This window comes from Canis aureus, chromosome 3 (assembly GCF_053574225.1).
Source record: "Canis aureus isolate CA01 chromosome 3, VMU_Caureus_v.1.0, whole genome shotgun sequence".
NCBI classification, from domain to species: domain Eukaryota; kingdom Metazoa; phylum Chordata; class Mammalia; order Carnivora; family Canidae; genus Canis; species Canis aureus.
In genome coordinates, this window is record NC_135613.1 from 34628107 (window position 1) to 34651653 (window position 23547).

The window sequence follows — 23547 nt, forward strand, 5'->3', positions numbered from 1 at the left end:
CCTTTTCTGTGTTCCTTTTATTGCATTTGCTTTATACACATTTAACCTAATTGGCACCCGCCCAAGTGCATCAGGTAGCCTCTGCCCTCAAGGTCACACTATTGAGTAGATGTCATAAATCTCACCTGGACTGGAAACTGCTCCCCCTTCCCTCATCAGCACTGCTGGTATGGCACTCAAGTCCCTCCAGGTCCCTAACCACCCCTGTGGCTTCCTCTCTCCAACCTCCTTAGCCCAGCCATCTTGGACACAGTTCTGCTATGAGCAGGAAGGTGCAGTGCCTTGAGTTTCACCTCTGGAGCTAGGCTGCCTTGCCTTCAGTTCCATCCCTGCAACTCACTAACGGATGGCCCCAGGCACTCAGGCACTGTGCCTCAGTTTCCTCATGTATAACACAAACAGCATGATAGCACCTACCTCATGCAGGTGCTGTATTGTATGAATTAATCTATATGATACCCACAAACAGCTTGCCTCAAACTAAGTGCTCAATCTACACCACTTTGCATTCTCCAGTCATGCCATGCCCTTAGCTTCAGACCTTTGCACATTCTGCTCCCTCTGCCTGGAGCATTCTTACTCTCACGTGCACCCTTGCCTCTACCCCCAACTATTTCTCCCTCTCCTGTTTAACATCTCTCTAGTCTTTAATCAGGCCTGGCTGCCTCCTCCAGGAAGTCCTCCTGGCCCCCTACTCAAACATCCTGAGGCACCCGCACCTGTACACCTGCCACACTGCATTTTAGTTGTCTGCTTACTGGATATTCCTCCCACTTTGCAAACTGAGTCAGGTCCCTGAGCTGTGTACTTTTGTACTGCTAGCACCTAGCAAAGCACCTGCTCAGCACATAGCAGGTGTACAACTAATTACTGACTGATGGCACAGAGGAAGGGGTGATGAATTCTAAGCAGATTAAGGGTGGAAGACCTCACACTTGATGGATATGGGCCATGAAGTTGGAGAGGGACGGGAGGGGTGGCGAGTGGGTTTTGGAAGGACCCCTCCCTTCCGCCCCCCGCCCCCCTTGCACACAAAGGCAAGGCATATTCCAGGGAACGCATAAATGGCCTGGCTGCAATAACAGCTGCCATCCAATGAACACAGGATATGCTAGACTGTTCCAGGGTGCTTTATGTGGACTGGCTAAGTCCTTACCCTGCCTGACACTGGCAGCAGGCAAGTAGTTTACATACCATTTTACTGAAGAGGAAAGTGGCACAGAGAGGGTAAGTAACTTACCCAGTTAGCTAGCTAGTGAAAGGCAGAGCTAGAATTTGAATCCACGACTCCCCTAAGCCCTTCAGGAGTTATCTGTAGCAAGACTGGGCCTCTACCTTGGAGGAGCTGGCATGAGACCTGGCGGCCCTTGCCTGTTCACGGCAATGTTGTGGTAGTCTTGGCATTCAGTGTCGTGCAACATCCGCAAACTGCCTGGCTAGAAGAGTCTAGTCTGTGGAGCCAGACTGCCCGCAGCCGACTCCCCATAGCACTTGACACCCCGTCAGCCCACGAGCTTTCTGGGTAAGCCTGGGTAACAAGTTCTTCCCTTGCAAATGGCCGGACTTCAGTTACCATTAACCAGCAGGTGCTTCCTCCTCGCTCTTCTAGCCCTACAGTTTTATTTAGCCAGGGGCAATTAGGCTTTAACTATGGAAGCTCATTAGCAGCCTTCGGAGCAGCTGGCTTAGTAGCAGTGGACAGCATCCCTGTACCACAGTGGTATCTGAACAGGGGCCCCTGTTTGAGAAACACTGCACTAAATTCTGCTGGCCCACACGCACCCTCCTCTACCCACCCCCTTACATGCGAAGGGCTACCTGGCCTAGTATGAGGGCAGCTGCCACTTGCCCTGCTATGAGCCAGGCACTGTTGTCTCTGTCTTACTGAGGAAGCAGAGAAAGCACAAGGAAGCATCTCGCACCAGGTTGCACAGCTATCAAGCGGCCTAGGCAGTGGGACTCCAATGTCTCACGTGGATCACTATGAAGTCATTGTTTTCATTTTTTTTTTTAATTTATTGATTTATGAGAGAGAGAGAGAGAGGCAGAGACACAGGCAGAGGGAGAAGCAGGCTCCATGCACCGGGAGCCCGATGTGGGATTCGATCCCGGGTCTCCAGGATCGCGCCCTGGGCCAAAGGCAGGCGCCAAACTGCTGCGCCACCCAGGGATCCCTAAGTCCTTGTTTTTTTTTTTTTTTTTTTTTTTTTTTTTTTTTTTTTTAATAAGATTTATTTATTCAGTCAGAGAGAGCGAGAGAGAGGCAGAGACACAGGCAGAGGGAGAAGCAGGCTCCATGCAGGAAGCCCAATGTGGGACTCGATCCCGGGTCTCCAGGATCACACCCCAGGTTGCAGGCGGCGCTAAACCGCTGCGCCACCAGGGCTGCCCCCCTAAGTCCTTGTTTTCAATTAAGTGCAGCATCTTGATTTTTTTCAAGCATATCCTAAGTGTGCAATAACATCATAAAAAGTTTCCCATTTTCCACATTATAAAACTTTTCCTAACTCTAGAACAAAACCTTACATGCCCTTGGATGCATAGCCATCCATTCCAAAAAGCATTCTGGCATCTTGGCATAGAAATGGATGCTGGGAACTCTGTAAAGCTCCCTGGTACTCAAGGAGTTAAGCAAATGACAATTTCAATGGATTTCTGCAAAATGCCTTTATTGATAGCCCAGCAGGTGTTCCTTCCATTAAAACACAGAATATTAAGGGCGCCCTTGATTTACATTCTAAGCTTGATTTATACAATGGTTTTTGATATGCACAGCTTTTGTCCCCAAGTATTAATTCTGTTAAATATTTCCCAGCCAGTTGCTTCTAGATCTCCCCAAGGAATGAGAAATGATAATACATCTTGTACCTGTGATTTTGCCAGCATCCCCATTTCATCTACTTATGGCAAGAGGTAACGGCAAATTCGGACAGGAGAGAGTAAGGTACACAGTTTGAATATCTGTCTTTCCTCTAAGGAGATGGAGCCATTCCACGGGCGTCACTTATGGCCCCAGGCACTCCCCAGGAAGGTTATAAAGCATCATATCTTAATACGTTACTAGCGGAACCTGAGCTCCCCGTGGTGCCATTGCCTACCTCGGCTGGCATGAAGGTGTTTCCTGGGAGCACAGGGTTAATTACTTAATGTAAGCAAGCTCAGGCAACCCCAGACTACCCTGGGAGATGCCCTGCCATGAGCATGTCTTACAGATGAAGAAGCTGAGACCCGTAAAGGCCAAGGAATTTGTGTAAGATCCTATCCCTGGTAAATGGTGGGTCTAGGATTATGTTTCTTCCAGACTCTGATCTTTCCACCGTATCCTTCTGCCCCTGGCTTCTTAGAAGACATGCTGGCTTAGGAATCAGGACACTTGGGTTTCAACTCAGCGTGCCGCTGGGCAATCGCTATACTCCCTGTATTTGTCTCCCTTGGAAAATAAAGGACAGTACCAACAAGGCTTTTGTAGTTTAGAGGCTGATCCAGCCAGTCCTCTCTTGATGCAACAAGACTGACGGGAGGTAGCCTGATGTAGGGGATGCAGCGCTTGGCCTGCGATCTGGTGTTCCGCCAGCCAGATGCCGTGTGGCAGGTTAATTCCCACTCCAGGCCTGCTTCCCATCTGTGAGATGAGGGGTGGACAGGCGGGCTCGGAGTCCTCCTGTCCTAAACTTCCAGGATTCTGTATCATCCTCAAATGATCTTGTACCTCGGACACTCACGAACAGTTTAAAGTTAATCGGTTCTCTATTCCTGGAATCTGGTTTTAAAAAGTGCTTACATTTGGCTAGCCTTCCAGCTTTCGTAAATCAGCTTATGGAGCACAAATTTAACATTAAAAAAGGGGGAGTGGGAGGTACAGTCTTCCAGTTAATGGAACGAAGAGGACACTGGGATAACACGCACAGCACAGGGAATTTAGTCAATGGTACGGTGACAGCATGTGGTGACAGATAGGAGCCACCCTTGTGGTGAGCACAGCATAACAGTTTTTGAGTCACTACAGTGTATACCTGAGACTGATGTCACCCTATGTGCCAACTATACGTCAATAAATTAAATTTTTAAAAATATTAAAGCACCAATCCGCACAAATTCTAATTTCTCATCTATCTGAGGCTGACGTGACTAGATAAGATATAAATAATTCAGTTTTATTTACTGGAATCACTTTTGTCTGAGCAGAGGCCATGCAGTCCTAACAGGAATGGCACGGTGCTGTGCTGGTCAATACTCGGATTCTAGCTCTGATGCTCAGTAGCTCTGCATCCTCGAGGAAGTTGTTGAATGGACCTTCAGGTTCCTCATCTGTAAAAGGAGAAGAGCACCCACCTTGCAGAGCATTAGGTCTGAACATGATACACGAACATGCCTCACAGCACAGTGGTGTGCAGCAGGCCCTCAACAAATGAATGAGCAGACCATGAAAAGCAGAAAGCTCCCATCAGTCTGATGATGTACAGAGGGCATTACTCAAAGAAACGCCCGGCTACAAAACAGCTCAGGGTCAGCTGCCGCCCAGAAGTATGCTGGGAACCATGAGTCGACTGTGCGCGTTAGAATAATCTATGGAGCTTTAAACTGCACGATGCGCAGGCCACACTCCAGGCCCTAAGCAGAACTGTGTGGGACCAATGTGTAGCTGAGGGGAAGGTCCCCTGACTTACAATCCTACCTCTCTAGGCTTGCTCTCAGAATGCACATGTCCTGGCCTGAATGCTGGGCCCAGAGAGCCAATGGTAGGCCTGAGGCCCGTCCTGTTAACCAGGACACCTGCTGCTGTGTGCTCAGGCGTGCACTACTCGGGCAGTAACAGCCGTAGCAATAACACGCCGCTAGGAAGCTGTTCGGCAGGTGGGACAACTGGCAGCGACCAGAAGTGCGGTATGCTGGGTATCGGCCTAGGACGGTGGCCTCAGGGAACTGACCGTCAACCACAAGAGGTGAGCCTACTGAACAAGGAGCTGTGTGTGCGCCAGACAAGAATCAATGCTATCAAAGTGGAACGGGAGAGTGCAGGGGCAGGCAGAGGTCCAGGAGCACCGCATAGGTGGGGTGTATTTTTTTTTGAGTGGACTGCAGAAATAACAGAGAAAGAAAGGCAAGCAGAGTCTCAGGTAGGAAGCCGCTGCCGGCTAAAATGGCAGGCATTACCACCGTTCCACCTTAGCATGCAAGGCTCATCCCAGGAGTCTGACTTTATTCAATCAATATAACACCATCTCTGCGCTAAGCCGCCCCGATAGAGCCAGCTCTCTGGAGGTGGTTTTGGAGCCATTAGCTAATTCTATCAACTTTCGTGTAGCTTAGACTCTGGAGGAGGAGAGGAACCAGATCTGCCTGTCCTGAACCTCTTGTGGAACCTGCCAGTGATAGCTGTAAGGACCTTATGGATCTAGTTCCACCTTCTCATGCCACAGATGGGGAGTCCAAGGCCCCAGCAGGGGAAGGGACGTGTCCAGGGGGAGGAGGGATGGTGCGCCTACTGTCCACACCATATGCAGCAAGAGGCCAGGGGTCAGACTGCTGGATCTGGAAGGGTCTTGGCCACCGGCCACTGCCATCCCCCAGTGGGAACCTCGGCAGAGAGAAGGGAAGTGACTCACTTGAGGGCCAGGATGAGCAGCTCTTTCTTGCCCCTCTGCCTCCTAACAGAAGCCTCACAATGGACTAGAGGAATGGTATGTGGCAGTATGGCCGGTCCAGAGAATGGAACCACCGACTTCAAATATAAATAGTGTGAACAAAGGACTGGATAAAAGTCGGTTTCCCTAACACGCTCCCATCTTCGGCGAGCTGCTTTGTTTCTGGAGAGACTGGCCCTGGAAGGGAGTGCAGGAAAAGGCAGCACTAATATGAACGCCAAGGCTGCAGAATGGGGGGGCTGGCTCGGGGGCTTTCAGACCACCTGCACTTGGCTCAGAAATTCCGTGACTCCTTCTCTGGTGAGGAAGACTACCTCCCCTGTGTTCTGGCTCCAAACTTCAAAATGTGCAGGGTCCTCCAGGGCCCTCTTGCCAGCAATGATCACAAAGGGGTACCCAAACTTGTTGGCATCTTTCAGTCTGTTTCCAATGGTTCGATGGGTCCTGTCGTCGAGCAGCACCTCCCCACGGAGCTGCGGCACTGCCTCTGTAATAAGGTCGTACAGGTGTCCTGTGAGCTCAGTGGCCACCTCCTCCTTACTGCCCTTCTTTGGGGGGATGAGGCACACCTGGTAAGGTGCCAGGAGGCCGGGCCAGCGAATGCAGTCCTCCGTGGACAGCACTTCAATGGCGGCAGCCAGTATCCGAGTCACGCCCAGGCCATAGCAGCCCATCTCAGCCGGGCACGGTCTTCCTTGGGCGTCAGTGAACTGAGCATTGAAAATGGAGGAGTACTTGGTGCCCAGGTAAAAGGTGTGCCCCACCTCAATGCCTCTGGCTTCGGTCAGTGGGCTCTGGCAGGCCGGGCAGTCGGTCTGCGACAAGCGCAGTGTCTCCATGTTGGCCGAGAAGCCGCAGCTGGGACAGACTGCAAATCGGTCCTCCCCGATGTCAGCCGGCAGCTGGAACTCATGGGACGCAGTGCCCCCAATGCTGCCCACGTCCGCCTGGACCCTGATGCACCGCAGCCCCAGCCTGCGGAACAGGCTACTGTAGGCCCCACACACCAGGCCGTAGGTCTGCCGGGCAGCCTCTGGGGAGGAGTCGAAGGTGTACATGTCCTTCATGTAGAACTCCCGGCCACGAAGAAGACCGAAGCGGGGCCGGGGCTCATCCCGAAACTTCCTCGTCACCTGGTACAGCAGGAATGGGAGCTGCCTGTAAGACAGTGTCTTCTGGGAGGCGACCAGGGCTGTGACAGCTTCCTCGTGAGTGGGTCCTAAGCAGTATTCCTTGCCATGTCGGTCTCTAAGTCTTAGCAGCTCCTTGCCCATCAAGTCCCACCGGTTGGTGGCTCGCCAGAGCTCCGCTGGGCTGAGGCTGGGCATGTTGACCTTCTGCCCCCCGATGGCCTGCATCTCCTGGTCTATCACCCGCTGGAGCTTCTCCATGGCACGCACGGTATAAGGCAGGAGGTGATAACAGCCGGGGCTTGCCGGGTAGATGAGGCCTACCTGCTGCATCAGCCGCTGGCTCTTACAGGTCAGGTCGTCAGATCTGCCCTCGAGAGAGAGCACCTGGTCTTCCCGAAGGTTCTGGGGCTGGAACATGCGGGATAACACCAAGCGCTTCCCTCTCTCGGGGTCACAGTGGTAACACCTGTGAGGAACGTACCCAGAGAGCTGGTGGCTGCAGGTGGCCAGGGTGGGCAGTGCTCTGCATCTTGACAGCAGCCCTTCCATGACATCTAGCACAGAGTGGCAGTTGCGCCTGGAGAGAAATGAGCCGAGCAGAGATCCGCGTTAACTGTGTTCTGACACCGACACAGAGCCAGCTCAGTCGGGACCCCAACAAACTTCTAAGCCAGCCATCAATTTTGCAGATGCGAACCCTTTCATTTCTAATTTTCTAGCAGATTCAAGTACTACCTTTGTTTAAAAGAAAATCAGTACTTTCCCATTTATAAAAATATAACAGCATACTGGGGAGAGACACCACAGCTTGGGGATGGCCCTGGCTCTGGTGTCAGGCAGCCTTGACTCCAGGTGGGCTTCTTGCCGACTCTACACCCTTGTGCCCAGGATGTGTGACTTAACCCCTCTGTGCTCAGTTTCTTCATCTGCAAAATGGTAATTCAACAGGACTTATCTTGTAGGCTCGTTGTGGGGATTTAGAAGAGTTATAAAAAGTTATTAGAATAGTATCTGGCACATTCTATGAGTGCCATCAATGTTTGCTATGGTTACTACAGAAAACTGGGAAAAAAACAGAAACAAGTAAAAAAGAAAAGGAAACCAACTCGAATCCCTCAGCCTGGACACAACTGCTGCTGACGATCCCTTGTCTCTTTTGCAAGCTCTATCCTTTGCCCATGTTTCCACCCCGCTCCTGCCTTAAGTGTCTATGCCTCTTTCCTCCTCAGAGCGCTCCTTGTCAGGCCTCACGCTCACGACCCTGAGTCAACATCTGCACTCCAGCTCCAGACCTACCTATCCGACTGTCTCCTGGAGAACACGATGCACCCGGAAGGCACTTAGCACCTTCCTCCCTTTCCCCACCCCCGTCCCCTCCGTGCAGCCTATCACTCTCAATGGCACCAAAAGCCCAAACCAGAAACCTGAATTCATCCACTCTGCCCCCTCATGGCCCACACGCACCAACCCTCTCAGCCCTGCCATCCTGCCCCTTCACTTGCTGTTCAGTCTGTCCCTCCTCCCCACCTCCACACCACCATCCCTCCCCTGGGCTACTGTAGCAGCCTCCACCCTGGGCCCCAGCTTCCATCGCTGCCTTCCTCCAATCCATTCTCCATGCTGCAGCCACGAGGGACTTCCTGCAGCCCTTAGAATCAGGTCTAAGCTTCTGAACCTCTCCACACACGAGCTGGCTGATGGCCCCCTGAGGCTTGGCCTCATCAATAGCCCTTTCCACGCTCCAGCTGTACCATGCTCACTCTTTAACACATGTGCCCCTTGCATACCAACATCGACTTATCCCCCCAGTCTTGGGATCACCATCCTGTCCTCCAGGATGCCTTCCTGGTCCCACTCCCATGCCCAGAAGGCCAGCTTCTCCCACAGCAGCCCATACTCTCAGAGCCGGTCACTTTCAGAGTGACCGCTCGGGTTGCTGCCCCCGGACACTCAGCTCTGTGCGGCCAAGGACCACATCTAACTTGCTTGCCACTCAGCATGGGGCAGGGCTTTCCTAGACATTGTCTTCTGAACGAGCATATGTGTTTCTCTAGGATTCTACAAAATGCTCACATTCTTGATGACAGTACAACATTCTACTGAGCATATCAGACATGATTCTCCTACTACAGAGAGTTGTCATTTTCTCTGTTATATATAATCTACAATGAACAGAAGGCTTTTGTTTGTTGTACATCTGGGAGAGATTCTCAGGAATGGAATCACTGAGTCAACACATATGAACTCTTTTAAGGTTCTTGATTTATATTGCCAAGTTCAGCGAGCGCCGCTACCTTTTAGCATCTCCCATGAAGTAGGGCTGCCCTGCAGTATGCTGGCAATGGGTTGCTGACTCCTCTCAGCTCTGGGGAACCCCTGGGCGGCCCCCTCTAGCTTCCCAGTGGCTTCAAGGCCTCCGGCTGGTCCCCTGCCACCTCGGGCAGCCTCACCCATTTCCCCCATGCACGGTACAAATATTATCATCTACGTGGCCTGTGGCCGGAGGCAGGTTGGGAGGCACTACCACAGAGCTCTAATGTGCCTGAGTGGAAAAGTGCAGGCCCCAAAGGTTAAGAACACATGGTTCACATCCGGCTCCCTCATTTCAGGTCCCACCTCAGGCCAGGGGCCCACACCAAAAACTCCTTCACCATTGACTCCTCCTAAAGCAGACGAGCCCATCTTTGATCTTCCTCTCAAGTCCACCCCCCTCTTTTCTGGCTCTTACTGCCTCTACCCTGGGTTAGCTCCTCACAACTGCTTGGTCCATTACAGTAGCCCAGTGGTTGTGAAACTTAAGTGAGCAACAGAATCACCTGGATGACTTAAAACATTGATTGTGGGGCCTCAGCCCCAGAGTTTCTGATTCAGTGGGCCTGGGGTGTGGGCAGAGAAACTGTAATTCCAACACGTTTCCAGGTGATGCTGCTACTGTTGGTCCAGGGACCACTCTGGGAAAAGCACTATAAACTCCACGTGGGCAGTAACCATATCTGTCTTATTCCAAGTAACATCCCACATGATGCCTGCACATAGTTGATCCTCAATACATGCCCATCAATGACTTAACTGAATGACTCTTGAACCCGTCTGTCCTGTCTCCATATTACAGCTAAAAAGACAGTTAATCCAATCACTCTCTTGCTTATAACCCATTAATGGCTCCCCATCATAATTTTTTTGAAATGGTACTTCCAGAGGAAGCCTCTTCATATTTTGATTCTAACACACTTCCAGCTTCTTATCCTACCACTCTCCTAACATGCTCCAAACTGCTCATCATTCCCGAAGAGGCCAGCTTCACCCCAGTCAGCTGCATCATTCAAGGCTCCTTTTTGCAAGAAGCTTCTCCAACCCCTCCAAACAGAGATGATCACTTCCTTCTCTGTGCCCCCACCTCTTCATAGTCTACTGCACCGGAATAATTTTCAAAAACTTTTCTGAGAAACTGCTGTTCCCAGGCACTGGGAGTGAGCAATGCTTCCCGTCCTATTCCTCCATCAAATGAGGAGTTCATGATATTTTCTATATTGTCAGATTTCAGGGTCTAGCACAACACCTAATATTTGGGCTACTACTAATAACGCTTGCTGATCAAAAGTGAATGAAAAGCAAAGTGAAGGAGTGCAATGCGGCAATTATCCAGGTAGTTTAAATAAAAGCCTTAAGCCTTCTGTCCTCACCCCCAATGTGTCCCTGTCCTCAGACCCCTCAGCTTACAAAGATGGGGGAATAAATTACTCGTCTCAAATTTTCAAGGTTATCTACAGACAGTACCTTGAAAGCAGTATAGGAATGAATGTGTCAGGGGACCTGGCAATCTGGGTGGCTCAATCCGTTAAGCATTTGCTTTTGGCTCAGGTCATGATCCCAGGGTCGTAGGATGGAGTCCCGCATCACCCAGCTCCCTGCTCAGTGGGGAGCCTGCTTCTCCCTCTCCTGCTCCCTCTGCTTATGTGCATTCTCTTGTAGGAGATAAAATCTTTTTTTAAAAAAACGTTTTATTTATTTATTCATGAGAGACACACAGGCAGAGACATAGGCAGAGGAAGAAGCAGGCTCCTCGTAGGGAGCCCGATGTGGGACTCGATCCCAGGACCCGGGGATGACCATCTGAGCCGAAGGCAGATGCTCAACCACTGAACCACCCAGGTGCCCCCAGTAAAAAAAAAAAGGAATTAATGTGTCCTGCACCTCAGACTCTGGCAAAGAGCCTCTGAGTCACTCAGTCATTCATTCAACAAACTTTCACGGAGCAGCTGCTCGGGTGCTCGAGGCACAGGCCTCTTGCAGGGTGAACTTGACGCGGGCCTGCAATCCAACCAGCAAAGCTGTACGTGAGGCTCCTGGTACAGAGCGAGCGCCACGGTGCTAGCTATTGCCCTCCTGCGCAGCTCACCCAAGAGGCAAGCTCGGGGAGGCCAGGTCACTGCAGAGGAGCAGAGGAGCACGGGAAGGAGCTCCCCGCCTCCCGGTTTCCACGGTGTCCGTCTGGGACAGCAAAGGAGCCCCAGACCTCGTTCTCCCGACGCGGCCCGGCCTTCACTGGCCGGCTGGCCCTGCTCAACCAACTTCGGTCTCGGGGTCTCGGTCTCCCCACACGTAAGATGGGGGGAGGGGGCGTCGGCCGGGCCCCCACGCGCTCCCAGCGGGTCCCTGCAGGGCTGGCGCTCCCAGGAACGCCGTGGCCCCCAAGGCCCGAGGTCCTCCACGCAGGAAGCGCTGTCATCCGAGAGTTCAGGCGACTGCGACCGCGCCGCACAGCCGCGACGGGATGCACGTGGACGCGCCGCCCCCGCGGTCCTCGGTCTCCGCGCTCACAGCCGAGCCCGAGCCCGAGCGCGCTCTCCACCCCGCCGGCCCCACCGGGCCCGCCCGATCCTCGCGGCCACCCAAGCTCACCAGCCCAAGCCGCAGTCAACGCCGCCCGCCCGCGCGCCCGCCGCGCCGGCCCAACGCGCCTGCGCCAGCGGGGTGCCAAGCCCCGCCTCCTGGCCGCCGTGCCAATCAGAGAGCCGCTCCCACGGGGAGCCAGGCGCGCGGGACAGGCCTTCCGGAAGTTGAGCGAGGGAGCTAGAGCCCCGCTCTCCTCCACGACCATAGATAGACCGGGACAGCGAGGAGTAAATTACCGTTCCGGAAGTCCCCTCTAGGACTTGGGGAGGTGTAACTCTATGGTAAGAGCCTGGCGAGGCGTGGGTGGCGTGGCGTGGCGTGGCGCCCCGTTCTTGGAGTGGGACGGCCGCCGGCAGTGAGCCTTTCCGGTCGGAATCTACCCTGGGACTTCACAGGCTTTCCACTTTTTTTTTTAAGATTTTATTCATTTATTCATAGACACACATAGAGAGAGGGAGAGGCAGGCTCCATGCAGGGAGCCCGACGTGGGACTCGATCCCGGGACTCCAGGATCACGCCCCGGGCTGCAGGCGGCGCCAAACCGCTGCGCCACCGGGGCTGCCCCAGGCTTTCCACTTAAATGCATTTAAAATTGTTAAGGATTTTATTTATTTATTTGAGACTGTGTGAGCAAGAGAAAGCGCAAATCGGGAGCGACAGAGCAAGAGGGAGAAGCTGACTCCCTGCTCAGCGAGGAGCCCCATGCAATTCTGGGCTCCATCCCAGGACTCTGCGGTCGTGACCAGAGCTGAAGGCAGACGCTTGACCGACTGAGCCACTGGGCACCCCCATTAGAAAAAAAAAATGTTTTTTTAAAAGATTTTATGTAATTATTCATGAGAGAGGCAGGGACACAGGCAGAGGGAGAAGCAGGCTTCCTGCAGGGAGCCTGACGTGGGACTTGATCCTGGGCCTCCGGGAGCATGACCTGAGCCAAAGGCAGACGCTCAACCACTGAGCCACCCAGGTACCCCCCCCCATTTAAAATTTTTAAGTAGAAAAAAAAATACCTTCATTACAAAGCCCAAGACAGTTTTTAAGACACTAAATCAAATGTTCATTCCCAAATATATATATTTTTTTTAATTTTTAAAGATTTTATTTATTCATAGGAGACACAGAGAGAGGCAGAGACAGGAAGAGGAAGGAGAAGCAGGCTCCATGCAGGGGAGCCCGACATCAGACTCAATCCCGGGACTCCAGGATCAGGCCCTGAGCCAAAGGTAGTGGCTTAACCGCTGAGCCACCCAGGGATCCCTCAAAATACTTTTTTGATTAGCTACCACATACCAACCACTTGGAGAAACTGGGAATAGAACAAAGTTCCCTGCTTTCTTACATTCTAGTGAAAAGAGTCCATATAATTAATACAGTGAAATTTAGGAGGGGACCAGGAACTCAGTAACCAAAGTAGTATTTTTATGCAGTTAATCTAAAAAAACCCAAAATTAATGTAAAAATCCGTGGTGAACAAAATACAAAAGTTTTAAATAAAGACAGAATCCATCAGTATCCATGCATAGAAAAAAAATTAACTATGAAAAGGGAATGGACTGGACGTAGAGTGGTTGCAATTTTTTAAAAAGTTTATTTATTCATAGAGACACAGCTAGAGAGAGAGGCAGAGACACAGGCAGAGGGAGGAGTAGGCTCCATGCAGGGAGCCCGACGTGGTACTCGATCCCAGGTCTCCAGGATCACACCCTGGGCTGCAGGCAGCGCTAAACCGCTACGCCACAGGGGCTGCCAGAGTGGTTGCACTTTAAAATAGGATGATCAGGGAAAGCTTCATCTAGAATGTGACATTTTGGCAAAGACCTCAAGGTGACACAGCCTTGCAGATATATAGGGGAAGAATGTTCTAGACACAGAGAACCAAGTACATATGTCCTGAGGAGAGAGCTAGTCTATCCAGTGCCTAAAAGGTACCAAACCCAATGCAAGACACTGACCCCAAGAAGCTCTCAGACCCCAAAATCTGCCAGGAACAACATTGTATGATCAGTGGTGTAGTGGGGGCCATTGAAAGCCCTGTGGGAATGTAGGGAAGGAGGACTTCACTGAGGAGGCGATCTATGAGCTGAGCCTGAAGAATGAGTCGGGTTTACCAGGACAAGAATGGTGGTGGGAGTGGAGTGGAATGGCCAGGCTGAGGGACCAGGATACTTGGGCAGGGAATCAGGAAATGATGAGTTGGTATGAGGGAGCCATGGGGGTGTCATAGCGTTTACATCTTTATTTCCCACTGCTACCAACAGCGCTTGATACACAGGCCAAAGCAGTTTTTCTCAACCTTAACTGTACTGGACTCACCCTGTGTCCCAATCCCCCAGGCCCAAGATGCTGGGTATCAATCTGGGGTGGGCCTGAGCATCACTAGTTCCCCAGATGATCCTAATGTGCAGTCAGGGCTAGCCCTGCTGCTCTAGAGGAAAGGAATTGGACACCCTGGTTTGGGGCATTGGATTGCAGGGGGCGGTGTCTATGCCTGTCATCACCTTGGTCCTACAGTGGGAGAAAATACAGCTTTGGGTGAACCCCAAGACTGGTATCTGCCCTCCAGCGAGGAGGCCAGGTAGAGCTGGGCTGGACCTGAACTCCTTTGGTCTAAGAATGTCACTGGGCGTCTGCAGCTCAGCAGTCCAGGCTTTCCCCAAGGAGTGCAGTCCTAAAGGTTTTACTGAGGCAATGCGCCCCATGTCTCCTCTCTCGAGGCAGGAGGTGAATAATCTTCAGTAGCAGGATCCCCTGTAACCTTATATTTCTTCCTGCTTCCATGCATGTTATTACATCCCTTCCAATCCTGGAAACGCCAGGCATCCGTCTTCTGCACCCTGAGGTGTTAATTATTTCTCAATTAGCAGTTCCCAGGCTGTAGAGCATAGTGGCGTGGAGAGGCCTAATGACTTGCAGTGTTTATACACCCCCACACCTTCAGAGCACTTTACCAATGGTAACTAATTAATGCTTACGACCCCCTTGGGAGGTAGGCCGAGAACTGCTGCATTTTAGTGTGAGTTTGCAGGAGGTTTTGCAGCCTGATCCAGCCATGGTCAGAGCAGATTTGCTCCCACTGAGAAAGTCCAGGTGTGGTAGAGACCCAGAATCTAGCACTATTGCCACAGCAATTTCTGGTGTGACATTTCAGTCAATTACTCGACCAGTTATTTATTGGGTATTTGATTTACAGAGTTCATTCTGATTAGAACACTACAAGTTCCATAAAACGGAAAAGAGAGCCCACAGAAAAAATTCATTCATTCAGTATCATAAAAAAAAAAAAAAAAAAAAAAGCAAAAGGATCCCACACCTCACACCTGTACCAGTGTTCCACAGCCATGGAGACACACCCTGCACTTAACACGTTGCTTCCAATGGCTATAGGTCAGACGGGGAGCTCCTTAAGGGCAGGCACAGGGTTTGCACTTTTCTGTATCCTTAACCTTGACCTGAGGGCCTGGACCCAGTTGGGGATTAACAAAATAATTTGTTTTTTGATTGTTGTTTTCTTTTTTTATTTTTTTTAAGATTTTATTTATTCATGAGAGACACACAGAGAGGCAGAGACACAGGCAGAGGGAGAAGCAGGCTCCACACAGGGAGCCCAACGCGGGACTCAATCCCGAGACTCCAGGGCTGTGCCCTGGGCCAAAGGCAGGCACTAAACCCCTGAGTCATCCAGGAATCCCCAATTGTTGTTTTAATATATCAGTGAATGATTTGTCTCTTCCTCAGGTCAGACCCCCTGCAAGGACACACTGAGTCATTCTCTAATCCAGAGCCCATGGTCTGGCCAGAGGGACCCTGAATATGTGTTGAGTGGACAAGTGAAGTCAGAGTTCATGGTGAACTTCCTGACCTCAAGTTGCTCATAATTGCCTGGAAAGTCTACCTCTCAAATTGATGGTCCCATAATCCTGTAGTAAGAAGTTGTGAAGAGAGGAGAGCAAGAGCTATACTGCATGGGGGAGGGGAGTAGCATCAGGGAGGGCTTCTTGGAGGAAGGGACATGGAAATGGACCTTAAAGGATACCAGGAGCTTCCCAGGATGATAGGGGAGATAGTCTAATCAGAGAGAAAGCAAGGGACCACTGGCTATATTTTGAGATGGTTCAGTGAGAGATGTAATGGAAAGCATCTGGCTCATCCTTCAATCCATTCCAACTCCGGGGACCCCATGGCTCCCCTCACTCACCATAAGGAGAGAACCCTCATTCTGCTGCTGCGTTTTTCCTTCAGACTCTCGTCTCCAGCAACCGCCCAGGATCCATTCCCTTTTGTCTTTAGGGGCCTCTTCTCCTTGGGCCCAGAGTGAATTACGTGTTCACTTGTTTGGTGCCTAAGTCTAGGGTCATTAGAGACCAGAAGGGGGCTGAGAAGCTGGGTCTCCCCTTTTATTTTTTAAATATTTCATTTATTTATTTTGAGAGTGAAAGTGAGAGTGTGCAGCCAAGTGAGGGGAGAGGTAAGTGGAGAGGGAGTGAGAGAATCTCAAGCAGACTCTGTGCTGAGCACGGAACCCGATGTGGGGCTCCATCTCACAACCCTGAGATCATGACCTGAGCTGAAATTAAGAGTTGGACACTTAACTGACTGAGCCACCCAGGTGCCCCAGTGGGCCCATTTTTTATCCAGATTCTTCGGAATTGAAGAGTATGACTGCCATTCATCATCATCATCATCATCAATCATCATCATCGTTCGCATTTTTAGAGTATTTGTTATGAGCCAGGGGCAATATTAAACACTTTACACCATACCTGATTTAGTCCTCACAATAGTCTCATGAGGGTATAAGTATCACTATTATGTCCATTTTACAGATGAGGCAGCCAAGGCTTGGAAAGGTTGGTTAGCTTGTCCATGGTCAACACAACTGGTAAAAGGGGGAGAAAGGATCAACTCCAGGTCTGTTTGGTGCAAAGTCTGGTCTCCACACTCATAGCCTCCAATGGCAACTTATCAGTATCAGATATGTCTTGATCCATAACCAAATTTGTAGGAGTGATCACTCGAACAGACCATTTCTCTTCAGCTGGGTACCCTCTGTCTGGAGGCCTGCTCTTCAGGGCCTGGCTCAAGGGCATCTTTAATTAGAGACTCTTCCTTGAAACCTCCACTGGCAGGGACTCTCCCTCTCTTGAGACCCCTCAAAATTATGTCTGTTCCCTTTCTGGGATTATAGCCGGGTGTGCACACGCAGTGGGGCAAAGAGACCAGAGTGGAAGTCCTCACTTTTCCACTCACTAACCATGTGCTTGTGGAGGATACTTAACCTCCCTGAGGCTCACATGCCCCAGCCTTTAAAGAACAGTGACATCTTTCCCTTGGCGTTTGATGAAGATGAAAAGGGCTCAGCGCAGTGCCCAGTGTGGAGTCGGGGTTCAGTAGTGTTTGCTATTATTACTCTTATTATTGATGATGAAGGTGTCGTGGCTGGCACAGTGTCTGGTACACACTAGGTCAGTGTAGCACATACAAAAAAGTCATCTTTCCCGCCCACTGCTAGACCTCCAGCTCCAGGGTGGGGGGCACAGGTCATGTCCGTTTCTAGCCCTGCCACAGTAAATCATCTTACTGTGCTAAGAGGTTTTGCTCTTTTCTGCACAGAGTAAATCTCAATACCTATTTGCCGGATTAATGTCTTTCTAAATAATTCCCTCAATTCATGGGAATGCCTTGTTCAAAATGCAACACAACAAGATCCCAACAGTAGTTAATCTGTCAACCAGTAAGTCCTTTGGGTGAGTTCCTCAGAGCACTGGGCACAGCTCAAGCCCTGGGCACAGTGTAGGTGCCCCAGGACAGAGCAAAGGATCACAGACCTGTGAGTGTGGGTGTGATTCCAGCAGGCTATCTGGTCACTGTCATCCAGAAGGAAGAGAGAACTGAGTTCCTTCCAACAGGTCCTCCTTGCCCTTTCTCTCCGGTGCACTGTTTGGGTTAGATGTGAGTTTGTACCTCTCGAAGGCTCAGAGAGAAGAAGACCGCATCTAAACGCGCCTGGGTTTGCTTTCCAGCTCTGAAACTTCCTGGCCCTGTGACGTGGGGCAAAGGACTTGACCTTTCTGGTCTTTGGCTATAATACAATAGGGTCAGTAACCTCTCTGAAGTGTTGTGAAGAGCAAGCAAACAACATGGTAGAACAACTTTGTAAACTGAAAGTTTTGATGAACACTAGTAATAGAAATAAACTCAGAGGTGCCTGGGTGACTCAGTCGGTTGAATGTCTGCTTTTGGCTCAGGTCATGGTCCCGGGGTGCTGAGATTGAACCGCATGTCGGGCTCCCTGCTCAGCGGGGAGTCTTCTCCCTCTGCCTCCCTCCTTCCCCGCTGTGCTCGAGTTCACTCTCTCTCAAATAAATAAATAAAATATTTGAAAAAAAGAAGTATATTCAGAACATTCTTTTGTAAGATTAAATGTGTAATGAGATGATGACTTTTCAGTAATTAAATGAGATTATGTATGTGAAGCCCTGGGAGGGTGTCTGGTACATAGCACTCAGTGTAGAATTAACAATCATTAATACTTCAGTGTGGCCCTCTTCTCTGCCACTCCTCCAGCCTGGCAGCTCTTTCCTGCCACATCTACGTGGCTATGTGGCTACGTGGCTTACTCCTTCTCCTCCTCCAGATCTTTCCTCCAAGGTCACTCACAGCCAGGACTTCCTGACACCCTAATTTTCATGGCAATCCCCAACCCTTCCCCCATCACTCCTGATCCTCTTTCTCTCTGCTTTTTTTTTTCTTCACAGCATTTATCACCATTTAACATAGTAAATGTCTTACTTAGTTTTTTTGTTTGTTTGTTTATTTGCCTAGACCAATGGGCATCAAACTTTTTCTATAAAGGCCCAGACAGTAAATATTTCATGCTTTACAGGCCATGTGATCTCTGTCACAACCACTCAACTCTGTTGTTATAACATGAAAGCAGCCATAGAGACTAGTGGACAAATAAGCATGGCTGTGTTCCAATAAAACTTTATTTACAAAAACAGGCAGTGGCCTGGATCTGGCCTGTGGGCCATAGTTTGCAACCTCTGGCCTAGATAATTGCCTGACACATTGGAAATGCTTAGTAAATATTTGTTGAATGAATGAATTAGTGAATGAATGAATGAATGGAGGAGCACAAAACACCTGGTACAGTGACTGGTACATATGTGGTACTCAGTAAATGCACATTCCTTTGTATTTTATACTTAATAAATACAACAAGATGGGTCATGATGTATTGCATTAGAGGTACAATGAAAGTGCCCTGGGAATACTGTGATGGTAGACTCTTCCTCTTGTGATGAGGAAGGACTTCAAAGGTATCTAAAGTTGGATCCCCCCCAGAGCAGACCTCGAGTCAAGGATGCTGGGGCAAGCAGTTTATTTGGGAGGTGATCCCAGAAAGCATGGGGGTGGGGGAGGCAGTGAGCATGGAAAGCGCTGGAAGTGAATACAGGGTGTGGTAATGGACTAGCAGTTTCCTTCTGTGGGCAATGGGTCATCAGTCCCAACAGGACCACAGAGAGTCTATGAAACATCCCTCAGATCTATCCTGTCCCCCCACCCCAACCCTGCTGATGAGGCTGGGGGACTTTCCCTTAGTTTCCACTCCCCATTGGTTGAAGGTTTCTCCCAGAAGCATCAAATATCCAGTGTGTCCAGCCAGGTGGAGGGTGGCAGGTGCATGCAGTAGGATGACTCTGGCAGGCACTTGGGGGGTGAGGGGAGGAGGGAACATGAGCAGGCACTGAGATGATACTTGAGCTGGCCTTATAAGATAAATACATGCCATCTTGTTTAGGATACTGTCTTCAGGTCTTTGGTCTCCATGGCTAAGCTTAATCCTTTTTTTTTTTTAATTTAAATTTTTTAATTTTTTTATTTATGATAGTCACAGAGAGAGAGAGAGAGAGAGGCAGAGACACAGGCAGAGGGAGAAGCAGGCTCCATGCACTGGGAGCCCAACGTGGGATTCGATCCCGGGTCTCCAGGATCGCGCCCTGGGCCAAAGGCAGGCGCTAAACCGCTGCGCCACCCAGGGATCCCCTAAGCTTAATCCTAATGGGGACATTTGCTAATAGCTGTTCCAGCAGACAGAATGTCTTCTGTCCCTTTTATCCAGATGGAACACTGTGTCGGAAGGACTCCAATTGGCTTAACTTGGGTCATGTCAGCATTTGGGGGTGGAGGGCCCATATTATGATTGGCAGCTCTCTGCCACTGCTCAGAGTGGGGAAGGAGACATCAGTAGCCCAGGAAGAGAAGGTGTGATGTCCCCGGCGGAGCAGGATGCTGGGCAGACGGAACAATAGATCTCCACAGCAGTGGGGGTGTTTTTGTTTGTTTCTTTCACTTTGTGGATGACAAACAAACCTCACAGAGGAGCTGCAGTTTAATGAAACAATTTACACACCAAAATAGAACACGCTTCCATCACAGAGCTATTGACTGGGAAACATAAACATGAAAAATGCGTTCAGATTTTTTTAAGTGTTCAGTTTATAGAGCAACGTATGTGATACAGGAGGGAATAACCTAGGCTCCAAAGAGTTAAAGAGCCATTCGTTAGGACTCTCTAGCCTGCCTACATTCCAGGCAGTGTGGAGGGACCTCGGGAAAGTCACCCAACCTCCTGGAGCCTCAGTTTCCTCATCTGTAAAAAGGGGACAGAGCTGATACACAGCTCACGGGCTTGTGGGGATTAACTGGGGCGAGGCGTGCGAGATGTGTGCCAGAACGACTGGCCCATGGCACGTTCTCAGTAAGTAGTTTCGATGGTGATGATGATGATAACTTTCTTAGGCTTCTCTGGGGGAGCTTTCCCTGCTCAAATTGTTCTTCTGTGGCCACCTAGAGCCCTGGTGGAGCTTTTCCACATCTTCACGGGAGCTTTTGCTCACCTCTGTGGCCAAGAATATCCTCTGCCTCTCCTCCTCATCACAGCACTGGAGAGGTAGGAAGGGTGGCCCAGGGAAGGTGGAAGAGGGTGCAGGCCTGAGTGGCTGCCTGCGGGGAGGAGCCGAGGCAGGAAGGAGCTGGCTGTCAGGGTGTCCACTAACTCCACCAGCAAGCCCTGCCAGTGAGTTGGCCCCACAGAGCCCCGCCGGGGCTGGAAGCACGCCCGCAATGCCGGGGATCTGTTTCCATCTGCTCATTTTACTGCTGAGTTGTAAAGTGCTAAATATCATTATCCTCCCCTTCCTTAAACAAGAAAAAAAGTTAACAGCCTGAGAAAAGGAGATATTTCACTTCATTTGGCATCCAGCCACCATTACCCGCACAGGGTGCTCCCTCGGGGCCTGGTTAGGGATGAGCAGGAGCCCTGTTCTCGTCCGCATTCTGCTGCAGCCTCCGCTCCGTGCAGGCTCGGGGCCGGGCGCCGGCAGCTGGAGGCCGGGTCAGAGCCTGGCCTGCCCGCCGACCGAGTAGCCAGCCACCCACTGAACAACCTAAACACTGCGGCGATGGGCGCCACCAGGGAAAGAGAGAGTGGAGGCCACAGGAGAGTGACTTGTTCAAGTTCACCGTGCTTATTAGGGTCTGTTCTGTGTGGCTCCTGGAGACGAACTGACAGCCATAGTAGTAATTACAGAAGAGAAGATCTCAACTCAATAGCAGGACAGGCTCCGAAGACTTACATCTGCCAAAAAATGGAACAGTTCCCTCAATAGATAGGGAGCTGCCTGTCTTCCAGGGGCATGCACATGGTTCAGAAAATCCTTCCAGAACACTCACTGCTGACCGGAGTTCCGATCTAGATGGAGATGCTGGAGAGGTGAGGACTAATGTTCTTTCCAACACTGAGATTCTAGAAACCCAGAACTGAAAAAAAATCTTACCCGTTTTCAGGATCTTTAGGGTGCCTTGCTCACGCTGGCTAAGCGGGAATTTCTAGCTGCCCGGTGTTGGCTGCTAGACCCAGAGGAAGGAGTGGGCCAGCAGCACGAGGTGTGATTCATCTTCATTGCTCCAATTATGGGGTCATTAAGGCTTTTACTCTGCCATGCTCCCCTAAGGAACTCCCGCTGCTTCAAGTATATGACAGACAGTTGTCCTCCCAGCCACCTAGCGGACAGAGGTGTTCTGCAGGGTCAAGCTGTAATCAAATATCACCCGCCCACTAGCCTCCTCCAGGGGGGACTTCCATGCCCTGTCTTAGCAGTGACTTGCCGAATAGGTGCAGCCAAGGGCCGGGTCCCAAGCCCCAGGGACAGCCATCTTGGGGAAAGGCCACTAACTCAGGATGAGTATGACAGGTGCGGAGGTGTAGGGGTAGCCAGCACTGCCAGCTGAAACATCCAATAGCTTTCCATTGTTCTTCCAAAGTTCCCAGTATGGCCCATAGGCCCTGCATAACCCACACTGCCTGGTCTAGACTGTGAACTCCCTGAATGCAAGGGCAAGGTCTATTTTTGTCTCCACCATAGCCCCAGGGCTTGGCCCTATGCTTGGCATTTGGCCAGCACTTGGTACATATTTGTTGAGTGAATGAATAGAAAGCCTGTAGTCTTCCTGGACTCGATGGAAGTAACCTTGGCAGAGGAGGCAGCTCTGAAAGGGCAGAGAGCACTGGCCGATGAGTCTGGAGGTGGGGTTCAAGTGTGCCTCTATCATCAATTTGTTGCTTGGCCTCAGTCAAGTCTGGCTCTCTTGCCTCAATTTCCCAATTGCAGAATTGGGGAATTGGCAGAAGGTGGCGAGGAGGTGGGAAGAAAGCTGATGCTTTCTTGTTGAGCTCTAGGCCTCAAAGGTCTTTAGGCTGCAGATGCTGGTGGGCCTGGTGATGGAGTCACCTGTTTGGGACTGAGGTAGCCATGTCACTGCTGCACATTTACTCAGGTCAAAAACAAACCTGAGCCTATCTTGTGTGCCAAGCTCAGGGCAGGGTTATGGGGCTGAATCAGATGTGGTTCCTGCTCTAAAGATTCCAGAGTTGAGTGGGGGCAAAACTCACGTGGAGAGACGCATGACCCAAGGAGAGAGGCATAAATATATTACAGTGGAGCACAATGCCCTGAGAGCAATCCATGCATATAAGAAAGTGACTAATGACAGCTGGAAGGACTTGACAGTACTCCCTGGAGAAGGCACCTTTGAGCCAAGCACTTGGGATAGAAATTACAGGGAAAAAAAGCCAGCAGAGAAATAGGATGACAAAGGCACAGAGATAAGGCAGGTTGGGCAGGGAGACCAGTACCCGGTGGGGAGGGGGCAGGGGTAAAGTGATGGGATAAGTTGGTTATCACAGGCCAAACGCTAGACCACAGACGACACATCTTCCAGGAAGGGCTTTGTCCCAGGAGGCAGCACGCAATAGGGCAGGTCTGGTCCAAATCCTTCCTGTATTTATTTGTCATCTTGTTCAGTGGCTCAGTGTCGTCATCTGTAAAATGAGGATTATGGTGCCTAACTCTTCAGGGCTGGTGAGGAATGCACTAAATTGACACGTATGGACTGCCTTGCACACAGGAAGCAGTTCTGGAAATGGGGTTTCCCTTCTTTTTTTTGGCTTTTGGCCAGAATTCAGATAACACTGAAAGAAGCTCTAGTGTGTATATGTTAGTCATTTTACACAACTAGCTATGGATGCGATTATCAGAAAGAAAGTTTATTGAAAAGGAATAAGAGGTAATGGAGGTTGAAATACACAACCCCGGGGGACAGGAAAAGTAAGGAAAGCAGCAAACCGGGCAGCTAGGGGACACAGACAAACTTCATCAGCTCCAATTTTGCCAGCAAGCTGCCTTGAATTCAGTTTGTGTGTTTGGGGAAGCAGGAGAAGAAAGAGCGGTTTTCTGTCCTAGGTTGTGGGTGGAGAAGGGCGTAGGGGAGGAGTGGAGAGGGCTGTGTATGCTCTTTGCTCTGGAGTCACC

At 50.6% G+C, this 23547-nt stretch overlaps 1 protein-coding gene across 3 annotated transcripts; it reads right to left on the reverse strand.

Annotated features, from left to right (window-relative positions):
* Positions 1 to 2648: 2648 nt before the first annotated feature.
* On the reverse strand, positions 2649 to 11743 carry PARS2 (prolyl-tRNA synthetase 2, mitochondrial). Of its 3 annotated transcripts, none has more exons than XM_077891886.1 (2): positions 11681 to 11743; positions 2649 to 7355 (listed from the first exon to the last, which is right to left on the reverse strand). In XM_077891886.1, exon 2 carries the CDS (start codon positions 7325 to 7327, stop codon positions 5900 to 5902), a length of 1428 nt encoding a protein of 475 aa, XP_077748012.1. In that variant the 5' UTR covers positions 7328 to 7355; positions 11681 to 11743; the 3' UTR covers positions 2649 to 5899. The 3 variants fall into 3 exon arrangements, with proteins under 3 accessions (XP_077748012.1, XP_077748014.1, XP_077748013.1); XM_077891888.1 differs by lacking the exon at positions 11681 to 11743 and adding an exon at positions 11178 to 11659; XM_077891887.1 differs by lacking the exon at positions 11681 to 11743 and adding an exon at positions 10973 to 11659.
* Positions 11744 to 23547: the final 11804 nt, after the last annotated feature.

Bases quoted from the DNA above. Each gene is read 5' to 3' on its own strand.
- PARS2 (XM_077891886.1), bottom strand. From the start codon at position 7,327: ATGGAAGGGCTGCTGTCAAGATGCAGAGCACTGCCCACCCTGGCCACC.